At 35.9% G+C, this 22,632-nt stretch overlaps 1 protein-coding gene across 1 annotated transcript in view; it reads left to right on the top strand.

The window, feature by feature from the left end:
* LOC148773737 (disintegrin and metalloproteinase domain-containing protein 5-like) overlaps positions 1 to 22,632 on the top strand; it is a 119,652-nt gene that overhangs the window by 2,502 nt on the left and 94,518 nt on the right. The window contains exons 3-10 of the mRNA XM_088832666.1: positions 5,555 to 5,610; positions 8,086 to 8,164; positions 8,443 to 8,519; positions 9,970 to 10,144; positions 11,249 to 11,314; positions 15,906 to 15,977; positions 16,176 to 16,339; positions 17,122 to 17,203. Of these exons, the coding sequence (XP_088688792.1) occupies positions 5,555 to 5,610; positions 8,086 to 8,164; positions 8,443 to 8,519; positions 9,970 to 10,144; positions 11,249 to 11,314; positions 15,906 to 15,977; positions 16,176 to 16,339; positions 17,122 to 17,203 (771 nt within the window). The remainder of the gene's footprint in view (positions 1 to 5,554; positions 5,611 to 8,085; positions 8,165 to 8,442; positions 8,520 to 9,969; positions 10,145 to 11,248; positions 11,315 to 15,905; positions 15,978 to 16,175; positions 16,340 to 17,121; positions 17,204 to 22,632) is intronic.

Below are 22,632 nucleotides of genomic sequence, written 5' to 3'. Positions count from 1 at the left end.
TTTGAAATAGTCCTGTTTGTTCATTTTGTTCCCCCCTGGTTTCCTGAGGAGATATTTAAAAAAATATTGCTAAGACCATTGTTAATGAGCATACTGCCTCTTTGTTCTTCTGGGAGTTTTATAGCTTTAGGTCTTACATTTAAGTCTTTAATTGATTTTTCAATTTATTTTTGTATATGGTGTGAGAAAGAGGTCCAGTTTGATTCTTTTCCATGTTGTTGTCCAGTTTTCCCACCACACGTTGTTGAAGAAGCTGTCTTTTTCCTATTGTATATTCCTGCCTTCTTTGTCATACATTACTTGACCATGTACGTGTCTGTTTATTACTAGGCTCGCTGTTCTGTTTTTTTGATCTCTGTGTCTGTATTTGTGCTAGTAACATACCGTTTTGGTTACTGTAGTTGTGTAGTATAGTTTGAAATCAGGGAGTGTGATATCACCTGTCTTCTTTTTCTTTCTCAAGATTGTAGGCTATTCAGGTCTTTTGTGGTTCCATAAACATTTTAGAATTATTTATTCTAGTTCTGTGAAAGATGCCATTGGTATTTTGATAAGGGGTTGCATTCAATCTGAAGATTGCTTTGGGTAATATGGTCATTTGAACAATATTAATTCCTATAATCTATGTGCATAATTTCTTTCCATCTTTTTATATCGTCTTTCCATCTTTTTATATCGTCTTTCCATCTTTTTATATCGTCTTTCCATCTTTTTATATTGTCTTTCCATCTGTTTATATCATCTTTAGTTTCTCTCATCAGTGTCTTATAGATTTCTGAGTACAGGTTTTTTACCAGCTTGGTTAGAGTTATTCCTTGGTATTTTATTCTTTTTGATGCAGTTATAAATTAGATTGTTTTCTTAATTTTTATTTCTGAAGTTTGTCAGTGTATAGAAATGCAACAGATTTCTGTATATCAGTTTTTTTTCCTGCAACTTTGCTGAATTCGTTTATCACTTCTAATCGTTTTTTTGTAGCCTCTTTAGGATATTCTATGTATAATATCATGTTACATGCAACAGTGGCGGTTGTACTTTTGCCATTTTATTTCCTTTTACTTATTTTTTGTCTGATTAATTTCACTAGGACTTCCAATACTATGTCAAATAAAAGTGATGGAAGTGAGGATCTTTGTTTTGTTCCTGATCTTAGAGGAAAAGCTTTCAGATTTTCCTGATTGAGTATATTAGCTATGGGCTTGTCAGACGTGGACTTTATTAGGTTGAGGTGTCATAGTGATGTTGGGCTTTGTCAAAAGCTTTTTCTGCATTTCACAATTTTTAAACTCTTGAATTTGTTATTATATATCACGATATTTGACTTACAGATATTGAAATATCCTTGCACCTTTGGAATAAATCACACTTGATCTTGGTGTATGGATTTTTAAAATATATTGTTTAATTGGTTTTGCTGATATTTTGTTGAGGATTTTTGCATCTATGTTCATCAGTGATATTGTTCTATACTTTTCTTTTTTGTGGTGTCTTTGTCTGGTTTTGGTATCAAGCTGATACCTCATTGAATAAGATAGAGAGTGTTCCTTTCTCTTTAATATTTGGGAGTGCTTTGAGAAGGAAAGGTGTTAACTCTTCTTTCAATGTTTTGTAGGCTTCCCCTATAAAACCATCTGGTCCTGGACTTTTGTTTGTTTGGAGTTTATTTAAATTAATGATTCAGTTCATTACAGTCTATCCATATTTTGTATTTCTTATTGATTTAGTCTTGAGATATTGTACACTTCTAGTAATTTATCCATTTCTTCTGAATTGTTCATTTTACTGGTGTATAATTGTTCTCAGTACTCTCATGATTTTTTTGTAGCTCTGGGGTGTTTGTTCAGTTCAGTTCAGTCGCTCAGTTGTGTCCGACTATTTGCGACCCCAGGAATCACAGCACGTCAGGCCTCCCTGTCCATCAATACTCCTGGAGTTCACTCAAACAAGTCTATCGAGTTGGTGATGCCATCCAGCCATGTCATTCTCTGTCGTCCCCTTCTCCTCTTGCCCCCAATCCCTCCCAGCATCAGATGCTTTTCCAGTGAGTCAACTCTTCACATGAGGTGGCCAAAGTATTGGAGTTTGTTAGAACTTCTTATTTCTGATTTTATTTTGGCTCTTGTTTTTCTTGATGAATCTTACTAAAAGTTTTGTGATTTTCATCTTTTCAAAGAACTAGCTCTTAGTTTCATTGATTTATTTTAAAATCTCTATGTCATTTATTTCTGTTCTGATCTTTTTGATATCTTGCCTTCTACTAACTTTGGGTGTTGTTTGTTCTTTTTATGTAGTTCCTTTGGTATAAGGTTAGATTATTTATTTGAGATTTTTCTTGTTTCCTGAGATGAGTCATATTACTAAAAATGTCCCTCTTAGAACTGCTTTTGCCACATCCCATATATTTTGGATCAGTTTGTTTCCATTTTCATTTGTCTCCAGGTATTTTTGATTTGCTATTTGATTTCTGCTGTAATACATCAGTTATTTAGTAGCATATTGTTCAGACTCCACATGCTAGTGTTTTTTTGCAGTTTTTTTCTTGTTCTGATTTCTAGTCTCAGACCTCTATGGTCTGAAAAAATGAGTAATTTGATTTCAGTTTTCTCAAATTTACTGAGACTTGTTTTTGGCATAGTAGGTGGTCTATTCTGGAAATGCTTCTAGTGCCCTTGAAAAGAGTGTATTCTTCTTTTGGATGGAATTTTCTGTAAGAGTCTCTCAAGTTCATTTGATAGTGTGTCATTTAAGGCCAGTGTTTACTTATTAATTTTAATTTTCTGTCTCTATTATCTGTCCATTGATGTAAGTGAAGGGTTAAAAACCCTTCTGTTGTTGTGTCACTCTCAATTCCACCTTTTTTGTTTGTTAATATTTGCTTTATGCATTTAGGTGCTCCTGTGTTGGGTGCATATATATTTACAATTATTATATCAACTTGTTGCCTTGATCCCTTTATCATCTGGACTGTTGGACTGTTATTCCTGTTGTCCTATATTCCACTGCCTTAATTAATGTAGCTTTATTACAAGTTTTAATATAGGTTAGCACTGGTACTTATACTTTTCTTTCAGCACTTTTAAGAGTTCATTCCATTGCCCTCTGTCAGTTACACAATTTATTAAGAATTGTTTTGAATGTAATGTGTCATTTTTCTCTTATTGATTTTGAGTGTTTTCTCTTTTTCTTTTGTTTTAAATATTTGAGTATGACATGCCTAAGTTTTCTTTCTTTATATTCATCCTGCTTTGGAATTATATAATAATTTGACCCTGTGAGTTGTTATCTTTCATAAGCTTTGAAAGTGTCAACTGTGAATTTTCCAAATGTTATTTCTTAGTCTTACCTTTCTCCTTATTTTTTGGATTATAATTACATGAGTGTTGAAGTGAAGTGAAGTGAAGTGAATTGAAGTCGCTCAGTCACGTCCGACTCTTTGTGACCGTATGGACTGTAGCCTACCAGGCTCTTCCATCCATGGGATTTTCCAGGCCAGAGTACTGGAGTAGGTTGCCATTTTCTTCGCCAGGGGATCTTCCTGACCAAGGGATGGAACCCAGGTCTCCCTCATTGTAGGCAGACGCTTTACAGTCTGAGCCACGAGGGAAGTACATGAGCGTTAGACATTTTTAATTGGTCACTTTTCTCTTGTTTTCTTCTTTTCATTTTTCTCTCTGTGTTTCAACATGGATATTTTCTACTGACCTGTATTCCTGTCACCAGTCTTAATCCCTGCTAAGTCTAATATTCTTTTATACCCTTTCATTGAATTTTTAATAACACATACTGGTTTTTTTTGCTGTACAATTTTAATTTGTTTCTTTATTACAGTTCTACACTTCTATTGAAATTCTCCATGTTCTCATTTTAATCACAGTTATTTAATAGGTATTACTTGTGGGCTTGTTGTTATTCTGTATTATTTATTTATTTATTTTACATTTGATCCTGTTCTTTAGCATTTGTTATCATTTTTTTTAAAGGGAAAGTTGGTGTATTTGTTTGCTAAGGCCCCTATAACCAAGAAACACAAACAATGTGTCTTAGGTGACAGAAACTTATTGTCTCATAGTTTTGGAGGCTAAAAGTCCAAGATCAAGATGTTGGCAGCTTTGGTTCTTTTTGAGTACTATGAGGGACAGATTTGTTCCCAGCCTCTGCCATTAGCTTATAGAGACTGGAGATTCTCCCATTGTGTAGGTGTGTCCAAATTTCCTTTTTTTATAAGGGTACCACTTACATTGGATTAGGGCAGTGTGGCCTCTCCTTAACTTGATTACCTCTGTAAAGGCCTTGTCTCTGAATAGGGTCACATTGTAAAGTTAGGAATTCACATGTAAATTTGGATGGAGGGAGAAAACAATTGAACCCAAACGGCTGGATTTGTGTATGAAAGTTTGTAGAAGCTCTGGATGATGTCTTTTTGGAATTTTTTCTTCCTGTCAGTTTTATACATTTCTTGTTAATTACATCCTAATTTTATTGTTGTTTTTTCCTTTTATTTTCATCATATTTATTTAATAACAAGGCATTTTTAGAAGGCACAATTTTCAGGTCCCGTCTAGACTCCACTAAGATTTCTTTCCAGAGTGCCATTCAGATGATTCTTCACAGAGCATTTGTCTATTGCAGAGAATCTTGTTTTGTTGTAATAGAAAGTTGAAGAACTAAAAACTTTTAAATGGCTATTTCTCTTGCTAAAATAATTTTTAAAAATTAACCAAATAAATAATTTAATGAATCTTATATTTTCTATTATCTTCTAGAGAATTCTCTAGACTTGTCTGTGATCTTCCTCTGTTCTCTCCTACATTCTCTTCCAGAGGAATTTCATTGCTTGCATTCGATAAGCAAAGTGCAGTGGTACTTATTGTGTTATCTTGCCACAGGTGTAGTACATTTCTTGTAGTTTTGTCTTTTAGAAGTGTCTATCCAATACTTTGACCACCTCATGCGATGAGTTGACTCACTGGAAAAGAGTCTGATGCTGGGAGGGATTGGGGGTGGGAGGAGATGGGGACGACAGAGAATGAGATGGCTGGATGGCATCACCGACTCGATGGACATGAGTCTGAGTGAACTCCAGGAGTTGGTGATGGACAGGGAGGCCTGGCGTGCTGTGATTCATGGGGTCGCAAAGAGTCGGGCACGACTGAGCGACTGAACTGAACTGAACTGATTCCAATGAACAGGAAAATTTACTTTCTAGGAGGGCTGGGAGTGAGCACGAAATGGTTTCTCTCAAGAGTGAAGTGGGCATCTTGGCATTTACCTTGGGCATGGTGAGTTGGTGGTGTGTGTCTTAGGCAAGAGATGATTATCAGCAAGCTTATACCTCAGATATGTGAGTAATGGTGAATAGCAGGCATGTGGGAATGCTACCACCTGGTTCTCAATTCAGAATTCTGAAGATTTGAATATCCACATGGCAAGGGAAGCACATGTAATAGTTTTGCATTATTATTAATTTTGTCAATCTTGATAACTTAGAAAAAACATTAATTAGCATAATTTTTGTAAATGTTGTTATTGATTTTCTTTGGATGCTCATGTACAGGTGGCTTATATCATTACAATAGGAGGAAATCCATATTTTGTCCATCTCACAAAGCAGTAAGTAATTATTTTATCTTTTAAAATTTTAATTTTTTGGTGTATTGATTTAAAAAATAAGTATGCATAGAATCATTTTAATTCAAATGTTTATTAGATATGTGTATATATTTGACACCTATTGTATGTCAGTTTTGGGGTAAAGTCCTAAGCACACAAAAGGCAATGAAACAAGGAATCTTAATTTGTAATAAAGATGTATTCAGACACATCAATAGATAAATGAAGAATTGTTTTATAATGCAATATTGTGATAAATGTGTAGATAGTATTCTTTGGAAATCAGGGAAGGCTTTTTGCAAAGAGATGACTTGAGGAAATATACTTAGTGGGATAGTGTTGGCAGGTATTCTGTTTTGAGGAAATCATCTGCATGTTGATACAGAGTAGATTTTGTGGTGTGCAGAAAGTCAGTGTGAGAATGACTTAATGACATATTTTTGAGGATAAAAGTAAAAGATTTTGGAAAAGTGGGCAGGAACCAGATTGTAGAAGATCTGTAATGCCATGGTAAGGATATTAGAAGCCATAAATATTTTTAAGCACGTACTTATATAGGTCCATTGAGTCTCATAGGCTGTTTTTGAGGGGGTAAAAATGGAATTGGAATGTCTAATTATATGATTATATAATTGTTTAAGTGCATGATGATAGTAGCTTGAAGAATGATCATAGCACTGGAAAGAAAAATTCAGTAGACCTTGAGGACAGATTTAGTAGGATGATTGGGAAACAGAGAGGAATTTTGGATAATGTAGTTGTTACTTAAGAAAACTGGCAGGTTATAGCGTAATAAAACGAGGGGTATCAATGAAGGAGATATTTATCTGAGGGGTGAGTTTGGTTTGCATTGCTTGTAAGATATTCAAGTGGCTTTTTTCCCATTAGGTATACAAATACAGGAATTTGAATCTCTAAGGAGAGATTGGCAATAGACATTTAGCAGTAATTAAAAAAAACGAGAGCTTACAGAGTGCTTACAGATATACAGGTGGCTAAAGATGGAATCTTGGGAAAGAGCAGTATTTCTCTTTTTGGTTCTGCTGAAAGAGAGCAAGCTAGAAGGGTCAGGGAGGTAGGAAGAGAAGCATGAGTGATGTGTGATGTAAATTAAGTGAATATACCAAGTGGCCACAGTTTTAAAAATGATACCCGAAGTCCAGTGCAATGATTGTTTTAAAATTGTCTTTTGGATTTTACATTCTGGTGGTTATGGATCTTTTCTAGAGCAGTTAAGGGTGAGTAACAATTGACAAAGTGAAGAAACTGTGTGTAGACTACTCTTTTGATAAAATCTATTGAGAATTGAAAATATGTAGGGAATAGCGAGAGGAAGACACAGGGCTTAGGGATAGTTAATTCAGGATGAAAATGACTTGACAGTAAACCTTTCAATAGTATCAAGATAAAAACAGTAGAGAGGAAGAGCTTGAAATTACAGTACTAATAAAGTGATGTATCTTCAATACATGCCACAGAATAAGATGCATAGTACAGGTGTGAGGGTTTGCTTTGAACAAAAGAAGCAATCATTCTCAAAGATAAGGAGTGAGGATGGGTACAGGGGATCTGACAGTGAGGTGACATGGAAGTTACTGAGGTAGTTGACAGGAATGATGTCAAGTTTTTGTATAATTACTGAGGAGAATGAAAGAAAATTCTGACCAGGGTTATTGAGAAGAACTTGGTACTCAGTTAAGGTTCAGTTCAGTTCAGTTGCTTAGTCGTGTCTGACTCTGTGACCCCATGGACTGCAGCACGCCAGCCTTCCCTGTCCATCACCAACTGCTGGAGCTTGCTCAAACTCATGTCCATCAAGTAGGTGATGCCACCCAACCATCTCATCCTCTGTCGTCCCCTTCTCCTCCTGCCTTCAGTCTTTCCCAGCATCAGGGTCTTTTCCAATGAGTCAGTTCTTTGCATCAGGTGACCAAAGTATTGGAATTTCAGCTTTAGCATCAGTCCTTCCAATGAATATTCAGGACTGATTTCCTTTTGGATTGACTGGTTTGATCTCCTTGCAGTCTAGGGGACTCTCAAGAGTCTTCTCCAACGCCACAGTTAAGGTTAGTGAATGTGAATTTTGTAGTGATGCTAAGAAAATCTTTCAAAATTTTGGCCTAACCCTACATTTTGATTTTGAGATTCAAGTTTAAAATCTAGAATTAATGAGCAATAATGACAAGGATTTGAAAGTTCTATGCTGAATATTGAGACCTGTCTTATTTCACTGTTTGATATTTCTAGCAGTTTGGGTTGTTCATTATCATGCATTTTTGTATTATGTCACTATAGTTAAAATACCTCCCTCTGCCCCAAACTTATTTAATTGACCAGTATCTGGGCAATAGGATATGCCAAGATAATTGGCACTACTTTAAATTCCTCCTTTAAAAAGAAAACTTATATTATGAAGAATAATTTTTCTATGTTTTCTGTTTACAATTTGACTGTGGTTTTGTGATTTCTGCCTAGGTCCTTTTTATCTTCAGCTTCTGTTGTTTATTTTTATGACAAAAATGACATCCAACATCATCAGCCTTTGTCAGCTCAGGTAAGACTTAGGTTTCTTTGTTACAGATTTCTTACTCTGAATTTTCCCTAAAATATAAATATATGAAATTACTAGAATGTTATTTCACACATTCAGTGAAATTAAATAACTTGGACTAGTTCTTTTTTCTGCCTGGCACAACTCATTGGGTCATGGCCATTCATATTAAAAACTAAGGTAATGAAAGTAAAAAATACAAATGAGGTATCTGGAATGTCCATTTAAAAAAGAAGTTAACCATTTGTGTTTTTTTCCTGTGTTTTTTTTTTTTTTCTCAGATGGATTGCAATTATCATGGATATGTTGCAGGTTTTCCAAATTCTCTTGTATCACTCAACATTTGTTCAGGACTCAGGTTGTAGCCTATTTAGAGATACTCCTTTTGCCAGTATTAGATCTTGCTAAACTGTAATATTTATCCTCCAGTACTTTTTCTAGTTCTACAGTCACCTTTATTATTTCAATTTCCTGTGGAGTGAACCAGAATTACTGATAAAATAAAGTTAGTCACCCTGGCAGTATCCATTCCAGATGGGAGCCTACGTGTTGATTCTAACAGGCTATGCTGTTTGAGGCTTTGAGCAATCTCAAGTATAGGTAGTGTTGATTGAGTCTCTCCATACTAGTTTTCTCAAATTCTTTGTTTTTACAGGTGTCTTAATTTCCTAGAATGACTGACAATGTGGAATGCCTGAGTCTGACCGATACTTTGGCTCTGTTCACAGTCATTCTCAGGCAGATAGTACCTTTAATTCAGCCACACAAATGATTTAGAACATGAAATGTCAGGGGAGGTATAGGGATTTCAAAGAGAAGAAAGGAACCTAAACTAAGGGAAAGAGTGCCTATGGCTAAAATCTTGGTTAGAACATCAACACCCTAGGTAGATGTCTTAACCTGTTTAAGTACATAGATGTGTAAAAGATTTGTGTAGATGTGCCTACATATTCGGAGAAGGCAATGGCACCCCATTCCAGTACTCTTGCCTGGAAAATCCCATGGACAGAGGAGCCTGGTAGGCTGCAGTCCGTGGGGTCGCTAACAGTCGGGCACGACTGAGCGACTTCACTTTCACCTTTCACTGGCACTTGCCATCTACCTCAACAAAGATTAAATCGTATGCTCCTGCTGAATTTGCACCCCCTGAAGGAGTGGAGTTCAGAGTTGAGAGCAGAAATGTGGCACTCTGTGCTCTGTGAAGACGGGCAGAACAGGTCTTCAGGTAGTTAGATAGTCTCAGAAGCTGATTTTATGAGCCTAATTCTTGTATTTCCTCATAGCTAGAAAAGCAATAAAATCCTTCATGGTGATAACTATTTCCTGTGACTAGCAGAAGCTTCATGAGACTAGCAGAAACTTTCTACAAAAAATACATGCTTGATCGCATGTACACCACCTTCACAAAAATCACATATAAACTCTCCTTCCCCGCTAGCTCTTTGGAACAGAGCTATCTGAGGTACTATCACCTGGGCTGCAGTCTTCGTTTTGCTCCCAAATAAAACTTACCTTGCAGCTCTCTCATTGTGCATTTTTTTTAAGTTGACAGATGCATGCCACTGAAACTGGTTTCTTTAAGATAATCAAAATATTTCTATTAGAATATTAGTAATAAAAAGGCAGACATATACTGTGTTATTACTGTCCAGTTCTAGAACAATACCTCAAAGAATAAAGAGAGAAATAGAAAAACCAAGGTGACTTTAAATGTAAAAAAAAAAATTGTTTTTTGGCCAACATTTCTTATTAGAATTACAGTTCCAGTAGAATAATTTCAGATTTGTTTTGATTATTTTACCATTCAGGGGAACATTGCAGTTTAAAAATATCTCATATGCACTTGAACCAGTTGAGTCTGTATCAGGATTCATGCACATGGTTTATGAAGAAAAAAGTGATATAAGTCCTATTCCTCTGTTACTGGGAAATGAGACTTACAGCTTTGAGAGATCACAGTATAAAGTCAGAAAAAGTTCAGAAGTAAGTGTGGACTCATTATTATAATGTATTCTGTGTAATTTTATAAAATGAAAAATACCTTCAGAGCAAAATTTGGTGACTTGTAAATTTTAAGTTTATCTTACTTTTTCATGATGGCATTTTATGACTTTTCAGATGGATGCAGAATGAAATTTTTTGTTATGCTTCTTGTTAGATGAAAGTTTAGCAAAATCGTAGATAATTGATTTTGGAAACAGATATGTGAATATAAGATTAAATAAACCAAAAAGCTAATTTTCATATGTGGACATTTGTAAATTCTTCTTTTTCCTGAATTATTCTGGTAATTTGAGTGAATATGTGATCTGAATTTCTAAATGAGTCTTTGTTATGTGAGAATTCAGAAATGAATAATAATAGTGGCTTGCATAAGGTACGTGTAAAGCAAACTGATGAATTCTTCCTCCACAGAGACCTGTAAGCTGCCATAAATAACATTCCTGGCTCCAGTGAACAGTCAGTGATTGTAAACTTTAGTAATATTTTTTTAAGCCATGGTTTGTCAAAAGTAGTTTCTAATAATTGATAGCAAAAAATCTGCCCACATGAAAGATTACTATGAAAAATGATCACAAGGCTAAGGAAAGGAAGGCTTCCCTGGTGGCCCAGTGGTAAAGAATCTGCCTGCCACTGCAGGAGACAAAGGAGACATGGGTTTGATCCATGGGTTGGGAAGATCCCCTGGAGAAGGAAATGGCAACCCACTACAGTATTCCTCTCTGGATAATCCCATGGACAGAGGAGCCTGACAGGCTACAGTCCATGAGGTCACAAAGAGTTGGCCACCATTGAATGAGCGCACAAGGAAAATTTTGTTATAAACTTAATATTTCTAATATCAGTTATTGTAAAAATCAAATTATGCCTGGGTATTGTATACAACGCTGAATCTCACTGAAAATTCTTATTAACCATAGGCATATATTGGACTGGAATTTTCTGAATAGGACCTAAAATTTGTATTTGAAAATCACCTTAGTATATAATCAGTAGCAACATGTCTCTCAGTTTATCTCTGGACATAATTTCAATAGAATGTACATTTTTGGAAATTTCTCAGGACTCATGTTATATGTTTTTCAGAGACTTGGCCATACCAAATTATTCTCCCGATACATTGATATGTATATTGTTGTGGATAAAAATCTGGTAAGTTTTTTCTGTTTTTTTTTTTTTTGCATTTATATTTTTAAATGATTTAATAATTGTCTTTAACTTGATTTCAATGATATAATGAAAATTTAAAAACCATTTTCTGATAAATGTTTATTTTGCTTTTACCATAAATGAATTCTTAAAAATTGTGACTGTACCAAATTTTTGTTAATTCATTTATTTTGTATTATAGGCGCTCTTAATCGCTTTTGTAAAGTGAGCTATCTTTTCATTTTTTAAAGTTTGCCTGCTAGTTTTCTTTCTTTTTTTTCCAGAAGGGTTACATCCGCAATGGAAATGTAGATTAGAATTCCTCCAAACTCTCAAAGCCCACATACAATAATATTTAATTTCCTCAGTTTAATTGGAAGAGTAGTCTACTACAAAACAAATATGCCACTCCTTTTAAGCAAAAGGAGAAAATGAGTTATCTGTTTTGTTCTAGCTAAGTTCTAGGTAAACAAGTTATGTTTTGTTCAGTTCAGTCGCTCAGTCGTCTCCGACTCTTTGCGACCCCATGAATCGCAGCATGCCAGGCTTCCCTGTCCATCACCAACTCCCAGAGTTCACTCAAACTCATGTCCATCAAGTCGGTGATGCCATCCAGCCATCTCATTCTCTGTCATCCCCTTCTCCCGCCCCCAATCCCTCCCAGCATCAGAGTCTTTTCCAGTGAGTCAACTCATCGCATGAAGTGGCCAAAGTATTGTAGTTTCAGCTTTAGCATCAGTCCTTCCAATGAACACCCAGGACTGATCTCCTTTAGAATGAACTGGTTGGATCTCCTTGCAGTCCAAGGGACTCTCAAGAGTCTTCTCTAGCACCATAGTTCAAAAGCATCAATTCTTTGGCGCTCAGCTTTCTTCACAGTCCAACTCTCACATCCATACATGATCACTGGAAAAACCATAGCCTTGACTAGACGGACCTTGGTTGGCAAAGTAACGTCTCTGCATTTTAATATACTATCTAGGTTGGTCATAACTTTCCTTCCAAGGAGTAAGCGTCTTTTAATTTCATGGCTGCAATCAGCATCCACAGTGATTTTGGAGCCCCCCAAAATAAAGTCTGACACTGTTTCCACTGTTTCCCCATCTATTTCCCATGAAGTGATGGGACTAGATGCCATGATCTTAGTTTTCTGAATGCTGAGCTTCAAGCCAACTTTTTCACTCTCCTCTTTCATTTTCATCAAGAGGCTTTTTTGTTCCTCTTCACTTTCTGCCATAAGCGTGGTGTTATCTGCATATCTGAGGTTATTGATATTTCTCCTGGCAATCTTGATTCCAGCTTGTGCTTCTTCCAGCCCAGCGTGCCTCATGATGTACTCTGCATATAAGTTAAATAAGCAGGGTGACAATATACAACCTTGATGTACTCCTTTTCCTATTTGGAACCAGTCTGTTGTTCCATGTACAGTTCTGACTGTTGTTTCCTGACCTGCATACAGGTTTCTCAAGAGGCAGGTCAGGTGGTCTGGTATTCCCATCTCTTTCAGAATTTTCCACAGTTTGTTTTCATCCACACAGTCAAAGGCTTTGGCATAGTCAATGAAGTAGAAATAGATATTTTTCTGGAACTCTCTTGCTTTCTCCATGATCCAGCGGATGTTGGCAATTTGATCTCTGGTGCCTCTGCCTTTTTCTGAAACCTGCTTAAACATCTGGAAGTTCACAGTTTTATTGCTGAAGCCTGGCTTGTAGAATTCTGAGCATGACTTTACTACCGTGTGAGCAGAGTTTTATTAAAGTGAAAAAGGGACAGAGAAAGCTTCTGACACAGACATCAGAAGGATGATGGAGAGTGTCTCCCTCACTTAGTCTAAGCAAGGGAGTTATATACTTTTTAAATTAGTTGTTGTAATAAATCAGAAGAATGTCTCAAGGTTGTGAAGATCTTGCTAGATCCACTCCAGTAATTTACATTTTAAGATATCAGGATTAGCCAGAAGGTCTTCAGGAAGGAGAAACTGTCCTCAAGCAGGATACATTATTGTTATATAATCCTCAGTACAGAGTTTAAACTAAGTTGTTTGTTGTGTAATCATCAGGCTTGAAGAAAAAAATGTTTCATGTGACTAAGATTAAGGAATGTAGAGAAAAAAAGACATTTGTCCTTTCCTCCTCCTTGAGAATTCCAGACCCCATCTCCTCTTCAGGGCCCCTGGACTTCTTATCAACCAGCCTAGGAATTGACTCTCAGTCACAGAGTTGGACACGATTTTCACTTTCACTTCACTTTCATTGTATATCTTAACACAATCAAACCCAGGTGGTTCTAGGGGTAAAGAACGCACCTGCCAATATAGGAGACATCAGAGACACACATTCTGTCCCTCAGTTGGGAAGATCTAGAGGAGGGCACTGGCAACCCTTTCCAGTTTCCTTGCTTGAAGAATCCCGTGGACTGAGGAGGCTGGAGGGCTGCAGTCCATAGGGTTGCAAATAGTCAGACATGACTGAAGCAACTTAGCATGCATGCATGCATGTGTCAATTATATTTCAAGAAAATGAAAATATAAAGAATTTGAATGGATCAATTGCCAGTGTTAAATATAGATAATTTTAAAGGAAAGTTTAAAAAAAATGTTTTAGGAAAATATAATTCATAAGCTAAAATAATTCTAGAGTGTAGAAACAACAAGCAGCTTAATTTTAGGTAGTGCTTTAATATATACTAAGCAACATTCATTTGCTCAGTTCTGATAAAGTATACATGCATACACACATGACCCATATTTTGGAAAGCTACAAACTTCTAAACAAAATATTATATTAATTTTGCTAGTATATTAATAAAATGTGATGTTTTATTCAAGGAATATAATGATGGCTTAATATTAAGTAATAATGAAGTGTATTGCATCAATATGTCAGAGGACAAAAATGATTATTATTTTGGTATGCTTCAGAAAGGCTTTGTATAAAAATTCAACTTTATTTTTAATAAGTTTTATAAATGGGAATATTTATAAGTGTTTCTCAACATAATCTAAAATATCCATCTTAAACTGGACACCATTTAATGATGAAATAATTGAGGATTTCCAGTGAAAAATCATGAGCAAAGCTCACATTTCTGATATTCACCATTGTTTTTTAATATTTTCCTGGCATTTTTAAGCATTTAGACATAGAAAGAACTGATTGGAATAAAGAAACATTAAAAATACAAGTTACATGGTGATGTCAGAGGATGTAGCCTAACATAGTGTCCATGATCACTTTAATAGTAAACCTTTTATTAAAGATTTTCCCTCTTTATGCATACATTTTTTAGTTCATGATTATATGTATTATTTTAGAAATAAGTACATTATTAAATAACACAAAAACTTTTATGATTCAATTTTCATTAGCAGTAAATGATGCCACAATTGCATTCAGTTCAGTTCAGTTCAGTTCAGTCGCTCAGTCGTGTCTGACTCTCCGCGACCCCATGAATCACAGCACGCCAGGCCTCCCTGTCCATCACCAACTCCCGGAGTTCCAACCAGTCCATTCGAAAGGAGATCAATCCTGGGTATTCATTGGAAGGACTGATGCTAAAGCTGAAACTGAAACGGCAATACAATTGCATTAAACATTATGTAAAACATTATTTACATGGGGACACATGTAAACCCATGGCTAATTCATGTCAATGTATGACAAAAACCACTGCAATATTGTAAAGTAATTAGCCTCCAATTAAAATAAAAAAAAAATCATCTTATATATTTTTAGTTATCTATTATGTAATTAACATAGGTTTAATTAATTTATTCATGCATATGCAAAGTACTGTTCATTTACATATATAAATGTAAATAAGCATTTCATGGATTTCAGTTGGAATGTAACCTTATGGCTACTTTCAGTTCAGTTCAGTCGCTCAGTCGTGTGTGACTCTCCGCGACCCCATGAATCACAGCACGCCAGGCCTCCCTGTCCATCACCAACTCCCGGAGTTCACTCAAACTCATGTCCACAGAGTTGGTGATGCCATCCAGCCATCTCATTCTCTGTCGTCCCATTTTCCTCCCACCCCCAACCTTTCCCAGCATCAGAGTCTTTTCCAGTGAGTCAACTCGTCACATGAGGTGGCCAAAGTATTGCAGTTTCAGCTTTAGCATCAGTCCTTCCAATGAACACCCAGGATTGATCTCCTTTAGAATGGACTGGTTGGATCTCCTTGCAGTCCAAGGGACTCTCAAGAGTCTTCTCCAACACCACAGTTCAAAAGCATCAATTCTTCGGCGATCAGCTTTTTTCACAGTCCAACTCTCACATCCATCCATGACCACAAGAAAAACCATAGCCTTGACTAAATGGACCTTTATTGGCAAAGTAATGTCTCTGCTTTTTAATATACTATGAAGGTTGGTCATAACTTTCCTTCCAAGGAGTAAGCATCTTTTAATTTCATGGCTGCAATCAGCATCTGCAGTGATTTTGGAGCCCCCCAAAATAAAGTCTGACACTGTTTCCACTGTTTTTCCATCTATTTCCCATGAAGTGATGGCTTCTTTAGTGTATAGCATATTGTACATGTGTGGTATATTAATAGTATCCATTATTTTAAAATGCTAATGTATCTTTTTCAGTTTGATTACATGGGCTCTGATATAAACGCTGTAACACAGAAGATTGTTCAGATCATTGGCCTTGTTAACACTGTAAGCTATTTAAACTATTTTAAAATTTTATTTTGTAAAAATATAGGTAATATGAATTGATGTGTGTAATATTTTGCCATACTTTTGAAGATTTTCCACATTCAAAATACTGAATTAAATGTCTTAAATATACCTTTACAAAAATTTAATACAATGTTCAAATTTATATAAAATTTTTCATTTATTTTCTCCATTTAGATGTTTATCCAGTTAAAACTTACTGTTAGAATATCTTCCATAGAGATTTGGTCAGATAAAAATAAAATTTCTACTGAAGGACCTCCTCATATTGTTTTATACAAATTTTTAAACTGGAAGTATAAATTTCCCTCCCGACCTCATCATGTTGCATACTTATTTGCGTGAGTATAGTCTTTCATATTTCTATAAATAAAGAAATAACCTCAAATGAATTTATATATTAATTATGAAAAATAAACATATACTGAGTTCTATAAATTTGGTGGACACCATGGGATGAGGAAAAAATGTAGGTTAAAATCTTTGTCCTCAAGTAGCTAATATGAAATAATAATTAAAAACTTGTATCAACTGACATAAAACTACCTGAGAAAAGTGAAGTTACGTAAAAGTATTGAAATAACTAAGGAGGTTAATTATGAGTGATGTAATTTTTTCTTTACTTCTCTTGGCTTATAAACTTTTACTACCTGTTATCTCTACATTCTTTTCTCTCATCTGATTAATTTTTGTGATTTTATTTTCTAAGCACATGAATATCTAGATTCTAATGCAGAGAAAATCTATTTATGCTTTGTAATGGTAATATGCTTAGTAATACGTTTAGTGAAAAGATAAATGAGGAGGTCACAGAAAATTGGATTTTTAGGATCATAAATGTAGAGGGAACCTGCATAAAATTATAAGCATAAGTCAATAGTATTTTGCATAAATTATCATGCCTTATACTTCTTATTATTCTGGATATTTATCAGATTGAGAGTTTACTAATATGTATTAAAGCATTCTTATCATTGAAAGTTTGAGAAAAATATATTCAAAGAGTAAAATTCAGTGTAGTATGGTACTTAGGATATCATATTTATTAAATAATGTTTGCTGCTGTGAAAATTATTAATAATACTATTGAAAGGTAATTATAAAGAAAATTATTATTTTTTAGCTTCAAGGAAAATCCTACTTTTATAGGAGTCACAGTTCCTGGAGAAATATGTGGTAAGATTGTTGTTGGAGGAGTTGCTCTGGTATGTAATTACTAACAAGTTTGCTCTGATTATTCTCATGTTCCAAAATTTCCTAAATATTTCAAGGCATGAATATATATATTGCTAAGTTTGTTCATCCTTTAATAGTACTATTATTACTAATTAGGATCATAATTAAAATTAAACTGTATATAATTTCTTTAAAAATAAGAATATTTATAAACTGAACAGATTATCATTTATGATTTTAAAAAGCATTTGGCCTTTGTAAGTCTGTTTAATTGTTTTGAGCATTGATTTTATAATGAATATTGGTGCAGCAGCATGCTTGCATCAATATTTATTATAAAAGCAATGCTATTTTCATGTTAATTATTAAACATATTTTCCTCAAAATTAATGACCAGAAATATCAATAAAAATAAATATCAAGTAAATATCAAAATATCAAATGAAATAATTTTCTTCAAAATTAATAATTTGTATACATTCATGTGCTTTTTAAAATTAAATGACATTGATTATTTTTCTATTTCAGGGTTAACTTTTTATTACTATATTCAATTCTTTGTTATGTGTTTAGAGGAAGCAGGCTGTTGCTGGAAGAACAGTCATCAGATATTCATAATCTGTTGTCTTCTGCTGAGAAACCCTTTTACAGCACGCTGTATAAAATGTAGCAAAGGGAGCTAATTACAGTGCTCCAGAAAAATAAGGTTATGCTGTGATTTTTATACTGACCCACTTATATATTTAGTTGACTTTTAGTAGCATGTACAGTGATTCAAACTGCCATCCCCAGAACAGACAGATTTAAAATCTGTACTGGTATGTACTTGCTACCACAATTATAAAAGATATATTGATTGATTAGATAAATCTAAAGCCAGTTCTGGAGCTTATTTATTACCATAGCTAAAGGAGAATCATCAATAACCTCAGATATGCAGATGACACTACCTTTATGGCAGAAAGTGAAGAGGAACTAAAAAGCCTCTTGATGAAAGTGAAAGAGGAGAGTGAAAAGGTTGGCTTGAAGCTCAACATTCAGAAAACAAAGATCATGGCATCTGGTCCCATCACTTCATGGGAAATAGATGGAAAAACAGTGGAAACAGTGTCAGACTTTATTTTTTTGGGCTCCAAAATCACTGCAGATGCTGATTGCAGCCATGAAATTAAAAGACGCTTACTCCTTGGAAGGAAAGTTATGACCAACCTTGATAGTATATTAAAAAGCAGAGACATTACTTTGCCAACAGAGGTCCATCTAGTCAAGGCTATGGCTTTTCCCGTGGTCATGTATGGATGTGAGAGTTGGACTGTGAAGAAAGCTGATCGCTGAAGAATTGATGCTTTTGAACTGTGGTGTTGGAGAAGACTCTTGAGAGTCCCTTGGACTGCAAGGAGATCCAACCAGTCCATTCTAAGGGAGATCAATCCTGGGTGTTCATTGGAAGGACTGATGCTAAAGCTGAAACTGCAATACTTTGGCCACCTCATGCGAGGAGTTGACTCACTGGAAAAGACTCTGATGCTGGGAAAGGTTGGGGGCGGGAGGAGAAGGGGACGACAGAGAATGAGATGGGTGGATGGCATCACTGACTCTGTGGACGTGAGTTTGAGTGAACTCTGGAAGTTGGTGATGGACAGGGAGGCCTGGCGTGCTGTGATTCATGGGGTCACAGAGAGTCAGACACAACTGAACGACTGAACTGAACTGAACTGAAAGGAGAATCAGGTATTTCCTAGGAATTTGTTTTTATTCTCAGCCCTTGCTCTTGATCCCCTTTCACCCAAAGCCTGAGGAAAGGCCAATATTTCTGTTTTTGTGCCAGCGCCATACTATTCTGACTACTATAGCTTTTTTTTTTTCCCTATAGTATGAAGTCAGGGAGTCTGATTCCTGCAACTCCATTTTTTCTTTCTCAAGATTGCTTTGGCTATTCAAGGTCTTTTGTATTTCCATAGAAATTGTATAATGTTTTATTATAGTCATTTTCTGTGGAAAATGCTGTTGGTAATTTGATAACAATTGTATCAAATCTATAGACTGCCTTGGCTGTTATAATCATTTGACAATATTGAGTATTCCAATCTAAGAGCATGTTATATCTTTTAATCTGTTTATGTCATCTTTGATTTCTTTTCTCAGCATTTTTAGTTTTCTGAGTACAGGTCTTTTGTCTCTTTAGGTGGGTTTATTGCTAAGTATTTTATTATTTTTGATGCAGTGGTTGTTATTGCTTAGTCATGTCCAACTCTTTGCGAACTTATGGACTAAAGCATGCCAGGCTTCCCTGTCCTTCACCATCTCCTGGAGTTCGCTCAAACTCATGTCCATTGACTTGGTGATGCCATCCAACCATCTCATCCTCTGTCGTCCCCCTCTCCGCCTGCCTTCAATCTTTCCCAGCATCAGGTCTTTTCTAATTGAATCAGCTCTTCACATCAGGTGGCCAAAGTATTGGAGTTTCAGCTTCAGCATCAGTCCTTCCAATGAATATTCAGGACTGATTTCCTGTACGATTGACTGGTTTGATCTCCTTGTAGTCTAAGGGACTCTATACTTTGTTCCATTGATCTTTGTGTCTACCTTTGTGCCAGTATCATATTGTTTACATTTCTTATTCAGGCTTAATTGACATACATTATATTAGTTTCAGGTGTAAAACATAGTGATTTGTTATCTGTATACATTGCAAAATGATCACCACAAAAATCTAGTCAACATTTATCATCACAAATAGTTACAGAATTTAATACTGTTTTGATTCCTACAGCTTTGTAATATAGTTTGAAATCAGGAAACATGATACCTCCAGTTTTATTCTCTGTTCTCAAGATTTCTTCAACTATTTGGGGTGATTTGTCTACCATTCAAATTTTAGGATTGTTTTATTTTGGTGAAAATTGCCATTAGAATTTCGATAGAGGTTGCACTGAACCTATAGACGACCTTGGGTAAAATGGACATTTTAACAATATTAATTCTTAACAATAATTATTAACAATATTAATTCCATGAACGTGGAATATCTCTTCATTTATTTGTGTCTTTCTCAGTTTCTTTCCAGAGAAGGCAATGGCAACCCACTCCAGTACTCTTGCCTGGAAAATTCCATGGACAGAGGAGCCTGGTAGCCTGCAGTCCATGGGGTCACTAAGAGTTGAACACCACTGAGTAACTTCACTTTCACTTTCATGCATTAGAGAAGGAAATGGCAACCCACTCCAGTGTTCTTGCCTGGAGAATCCCAGGAACGGGGGAGCCTGGTGGGCTACCGTCTATGGGGTCGCACAGAGTCGGACACGACTGAAGCAACTTAGCAGCAGCAGCAGCAGTTTCTTTCCTCATTGTCTTACAGTTTTTAGTGTATAATTCATACTCTTGATTATATTTTGTTCTTTTTAATACAGTTGTAAATGGGAGTGTTTACTTAATTTCTTTTACTGATAATGTATCATTAATGTCTAGAAACACAACAGACTTTCTTATATTGACTGTGTGTCTGGAAACTCTACTGAATTAATGTATTAGTTCTAACAGGGTTGTGTGTGTGTGTGTGTGTAGTTTTAGGATTTTCTATGTATAATATCTTGTAATTTGGCAATAGTGACAGTTTTACTTCTTATTTTCCCATTTTGGATGTCTTTTTTCCCCTTGTCTCATTGCCCTGGCTAGGACTTCCATACTATGCTGTATGTGAGTGGCGATAGTGGGCATTTTTGTCTTATTCTTGTTCTTAGAGGAAAACTTTTCATCTTTTTAACAGTAAATGTGATGTTAGGTGTGGGCTTGTTGGATGTGACCTTTATTGCTATATGTTACCTTCATATGCACTTAGTTGAAAGTTCTTAAAAATCATAAATGGATGTTGACTTTTGTCTATTTTCTTTTCTTTTTTATTTTTATTTTTTTTAAATTTTTTATTGGAGGCTAATTACTTTACAATATTATATTGGTTGGTTTTGCCATACACTGACATGAATCCGCCCTGGGTGTACATGTGTTCCCCTTCCTGAACCCCCCTCCCACCTCCCTCCTCCCCATATCCTCCCTCTGGGTCATCCCCGTGCACCAGCCCCAAGCATCCTGTATCACGCGTCGAACCTGGACTGGTGATTCGTTTCACATATGATAATATACATGTTTCAATGCCATTCTCCCAAATCATCCCACCCTCAACCTCTCCCACAGAGTCCCAAAGACTGTTCTATACACCTGTGTCTCTTTTGCTGTCTCGTATACAGGGTTACGGAGAAGGCAATGGCAAGCCACTCCAGTACTCTTGCCTAGAAAATCCCATGGATGGAGGATCCTGGTAGGCTGCAGTCCGTGGGGTCACTAAGGGTCAGACACGACTGAGCGACTTCACTTTCACTTTTCACTTTCACACATTGGAGAAGGAAATGGCAGCCCACTCCAGTGTTCTTGCCTGGAGAATCCCAGGGACGGGGGAGCCTGGTGGGCTTCCGTCTATGGGGTCACACAGAGTCGGACACGACTGAAGTGACTTAGCAGCAGCAGTAGCATACAGGGTTAAGGTTACCATCTTTCCAAATTCCATATATATGCGTTAGTATACTGTATTTTTGTTTTTCTTTCTGGCTTAGTTCAATCTGTATAATAGTCTCCAGTTTCATCCACCTCATTAGAACTGATTCACATGTATTCTTTTTAATGGCTGAGTAAAACACCAATACAGTATATTAACGCATATATATGGAATTTAGAAAGATGATAACGATATGAGACAGCAAAAGAGACACAGATGTATAGAACAGTCTTTTGGACTCTGTGGGAGAGGGCGAGGGTAGGATGATTTGGGAGAATGGCATTGAAACATGTATATTATCATACGTGAAACGGCTGGTGTACTGGGATGAACTAGAAGGATGGGATGGGGAGGGAGGTGGGGGGGTGGTTAAGATGGGGAACACATATACACCATGTCAATGTATGGCAAAACCAATACAATAATGTAAAGTAATTAGCCTCCAATTAAAATAAATAAATTAAAAAAATAAAAAATAAAATGAAAACTATTTAAAAAATAAATTGTATTAAAAATTATATGTGTTTTTTTTTGACAATAATATCCTGGTGTATTTGGGGAGTAAAGGTGGCAAGTCAGTCAGGCAATTTATGTTGTCGGAGAGTGTCCGTAGATTAGTTTGGTAAAGTACATATAAAGATTCATGGTTTTTGTATGTATTCGAAGGGACATGGTGTTTGTGGTGGTCATGGTCAGGGATGCAGGGTGGGAGGTTGTACAGTGGTAGAAAACTAGAGAAAGTAGTAGGAGAAGGCACTGGGGAGTGAGTGGTCCTCTCCCTAGCGTCAAGGGGGTTCACTAGGGAAGGCAATAACCTCCACCAGTTTTTAGAATAGCACAGATTTTCATTTAGACGTGGAGTGTAGGGATATATACTTTGATAGAAAACAGATAAGTATACCCTTGTCA

The sequence above is a fragment of the Moschus berezovskii genome, chromosome 26, assembly GCF_049115385.1.
Source record: "Moschus berezovskii isolate FMDL1 chromosome 26, NW_MosBer_1.0, whole genome shotgun sequence".
Lineage (NCBI taxonomy): Eukaryota > Metazoa > Chordata > Mammalia > Artiodactyla > Moschidae > Moschus > Moschus berezovskii.
Note: the sequence above shows the minus strand (reverse complement) of the source record. Positions and strands in the feature narration are given on the sequence as shown.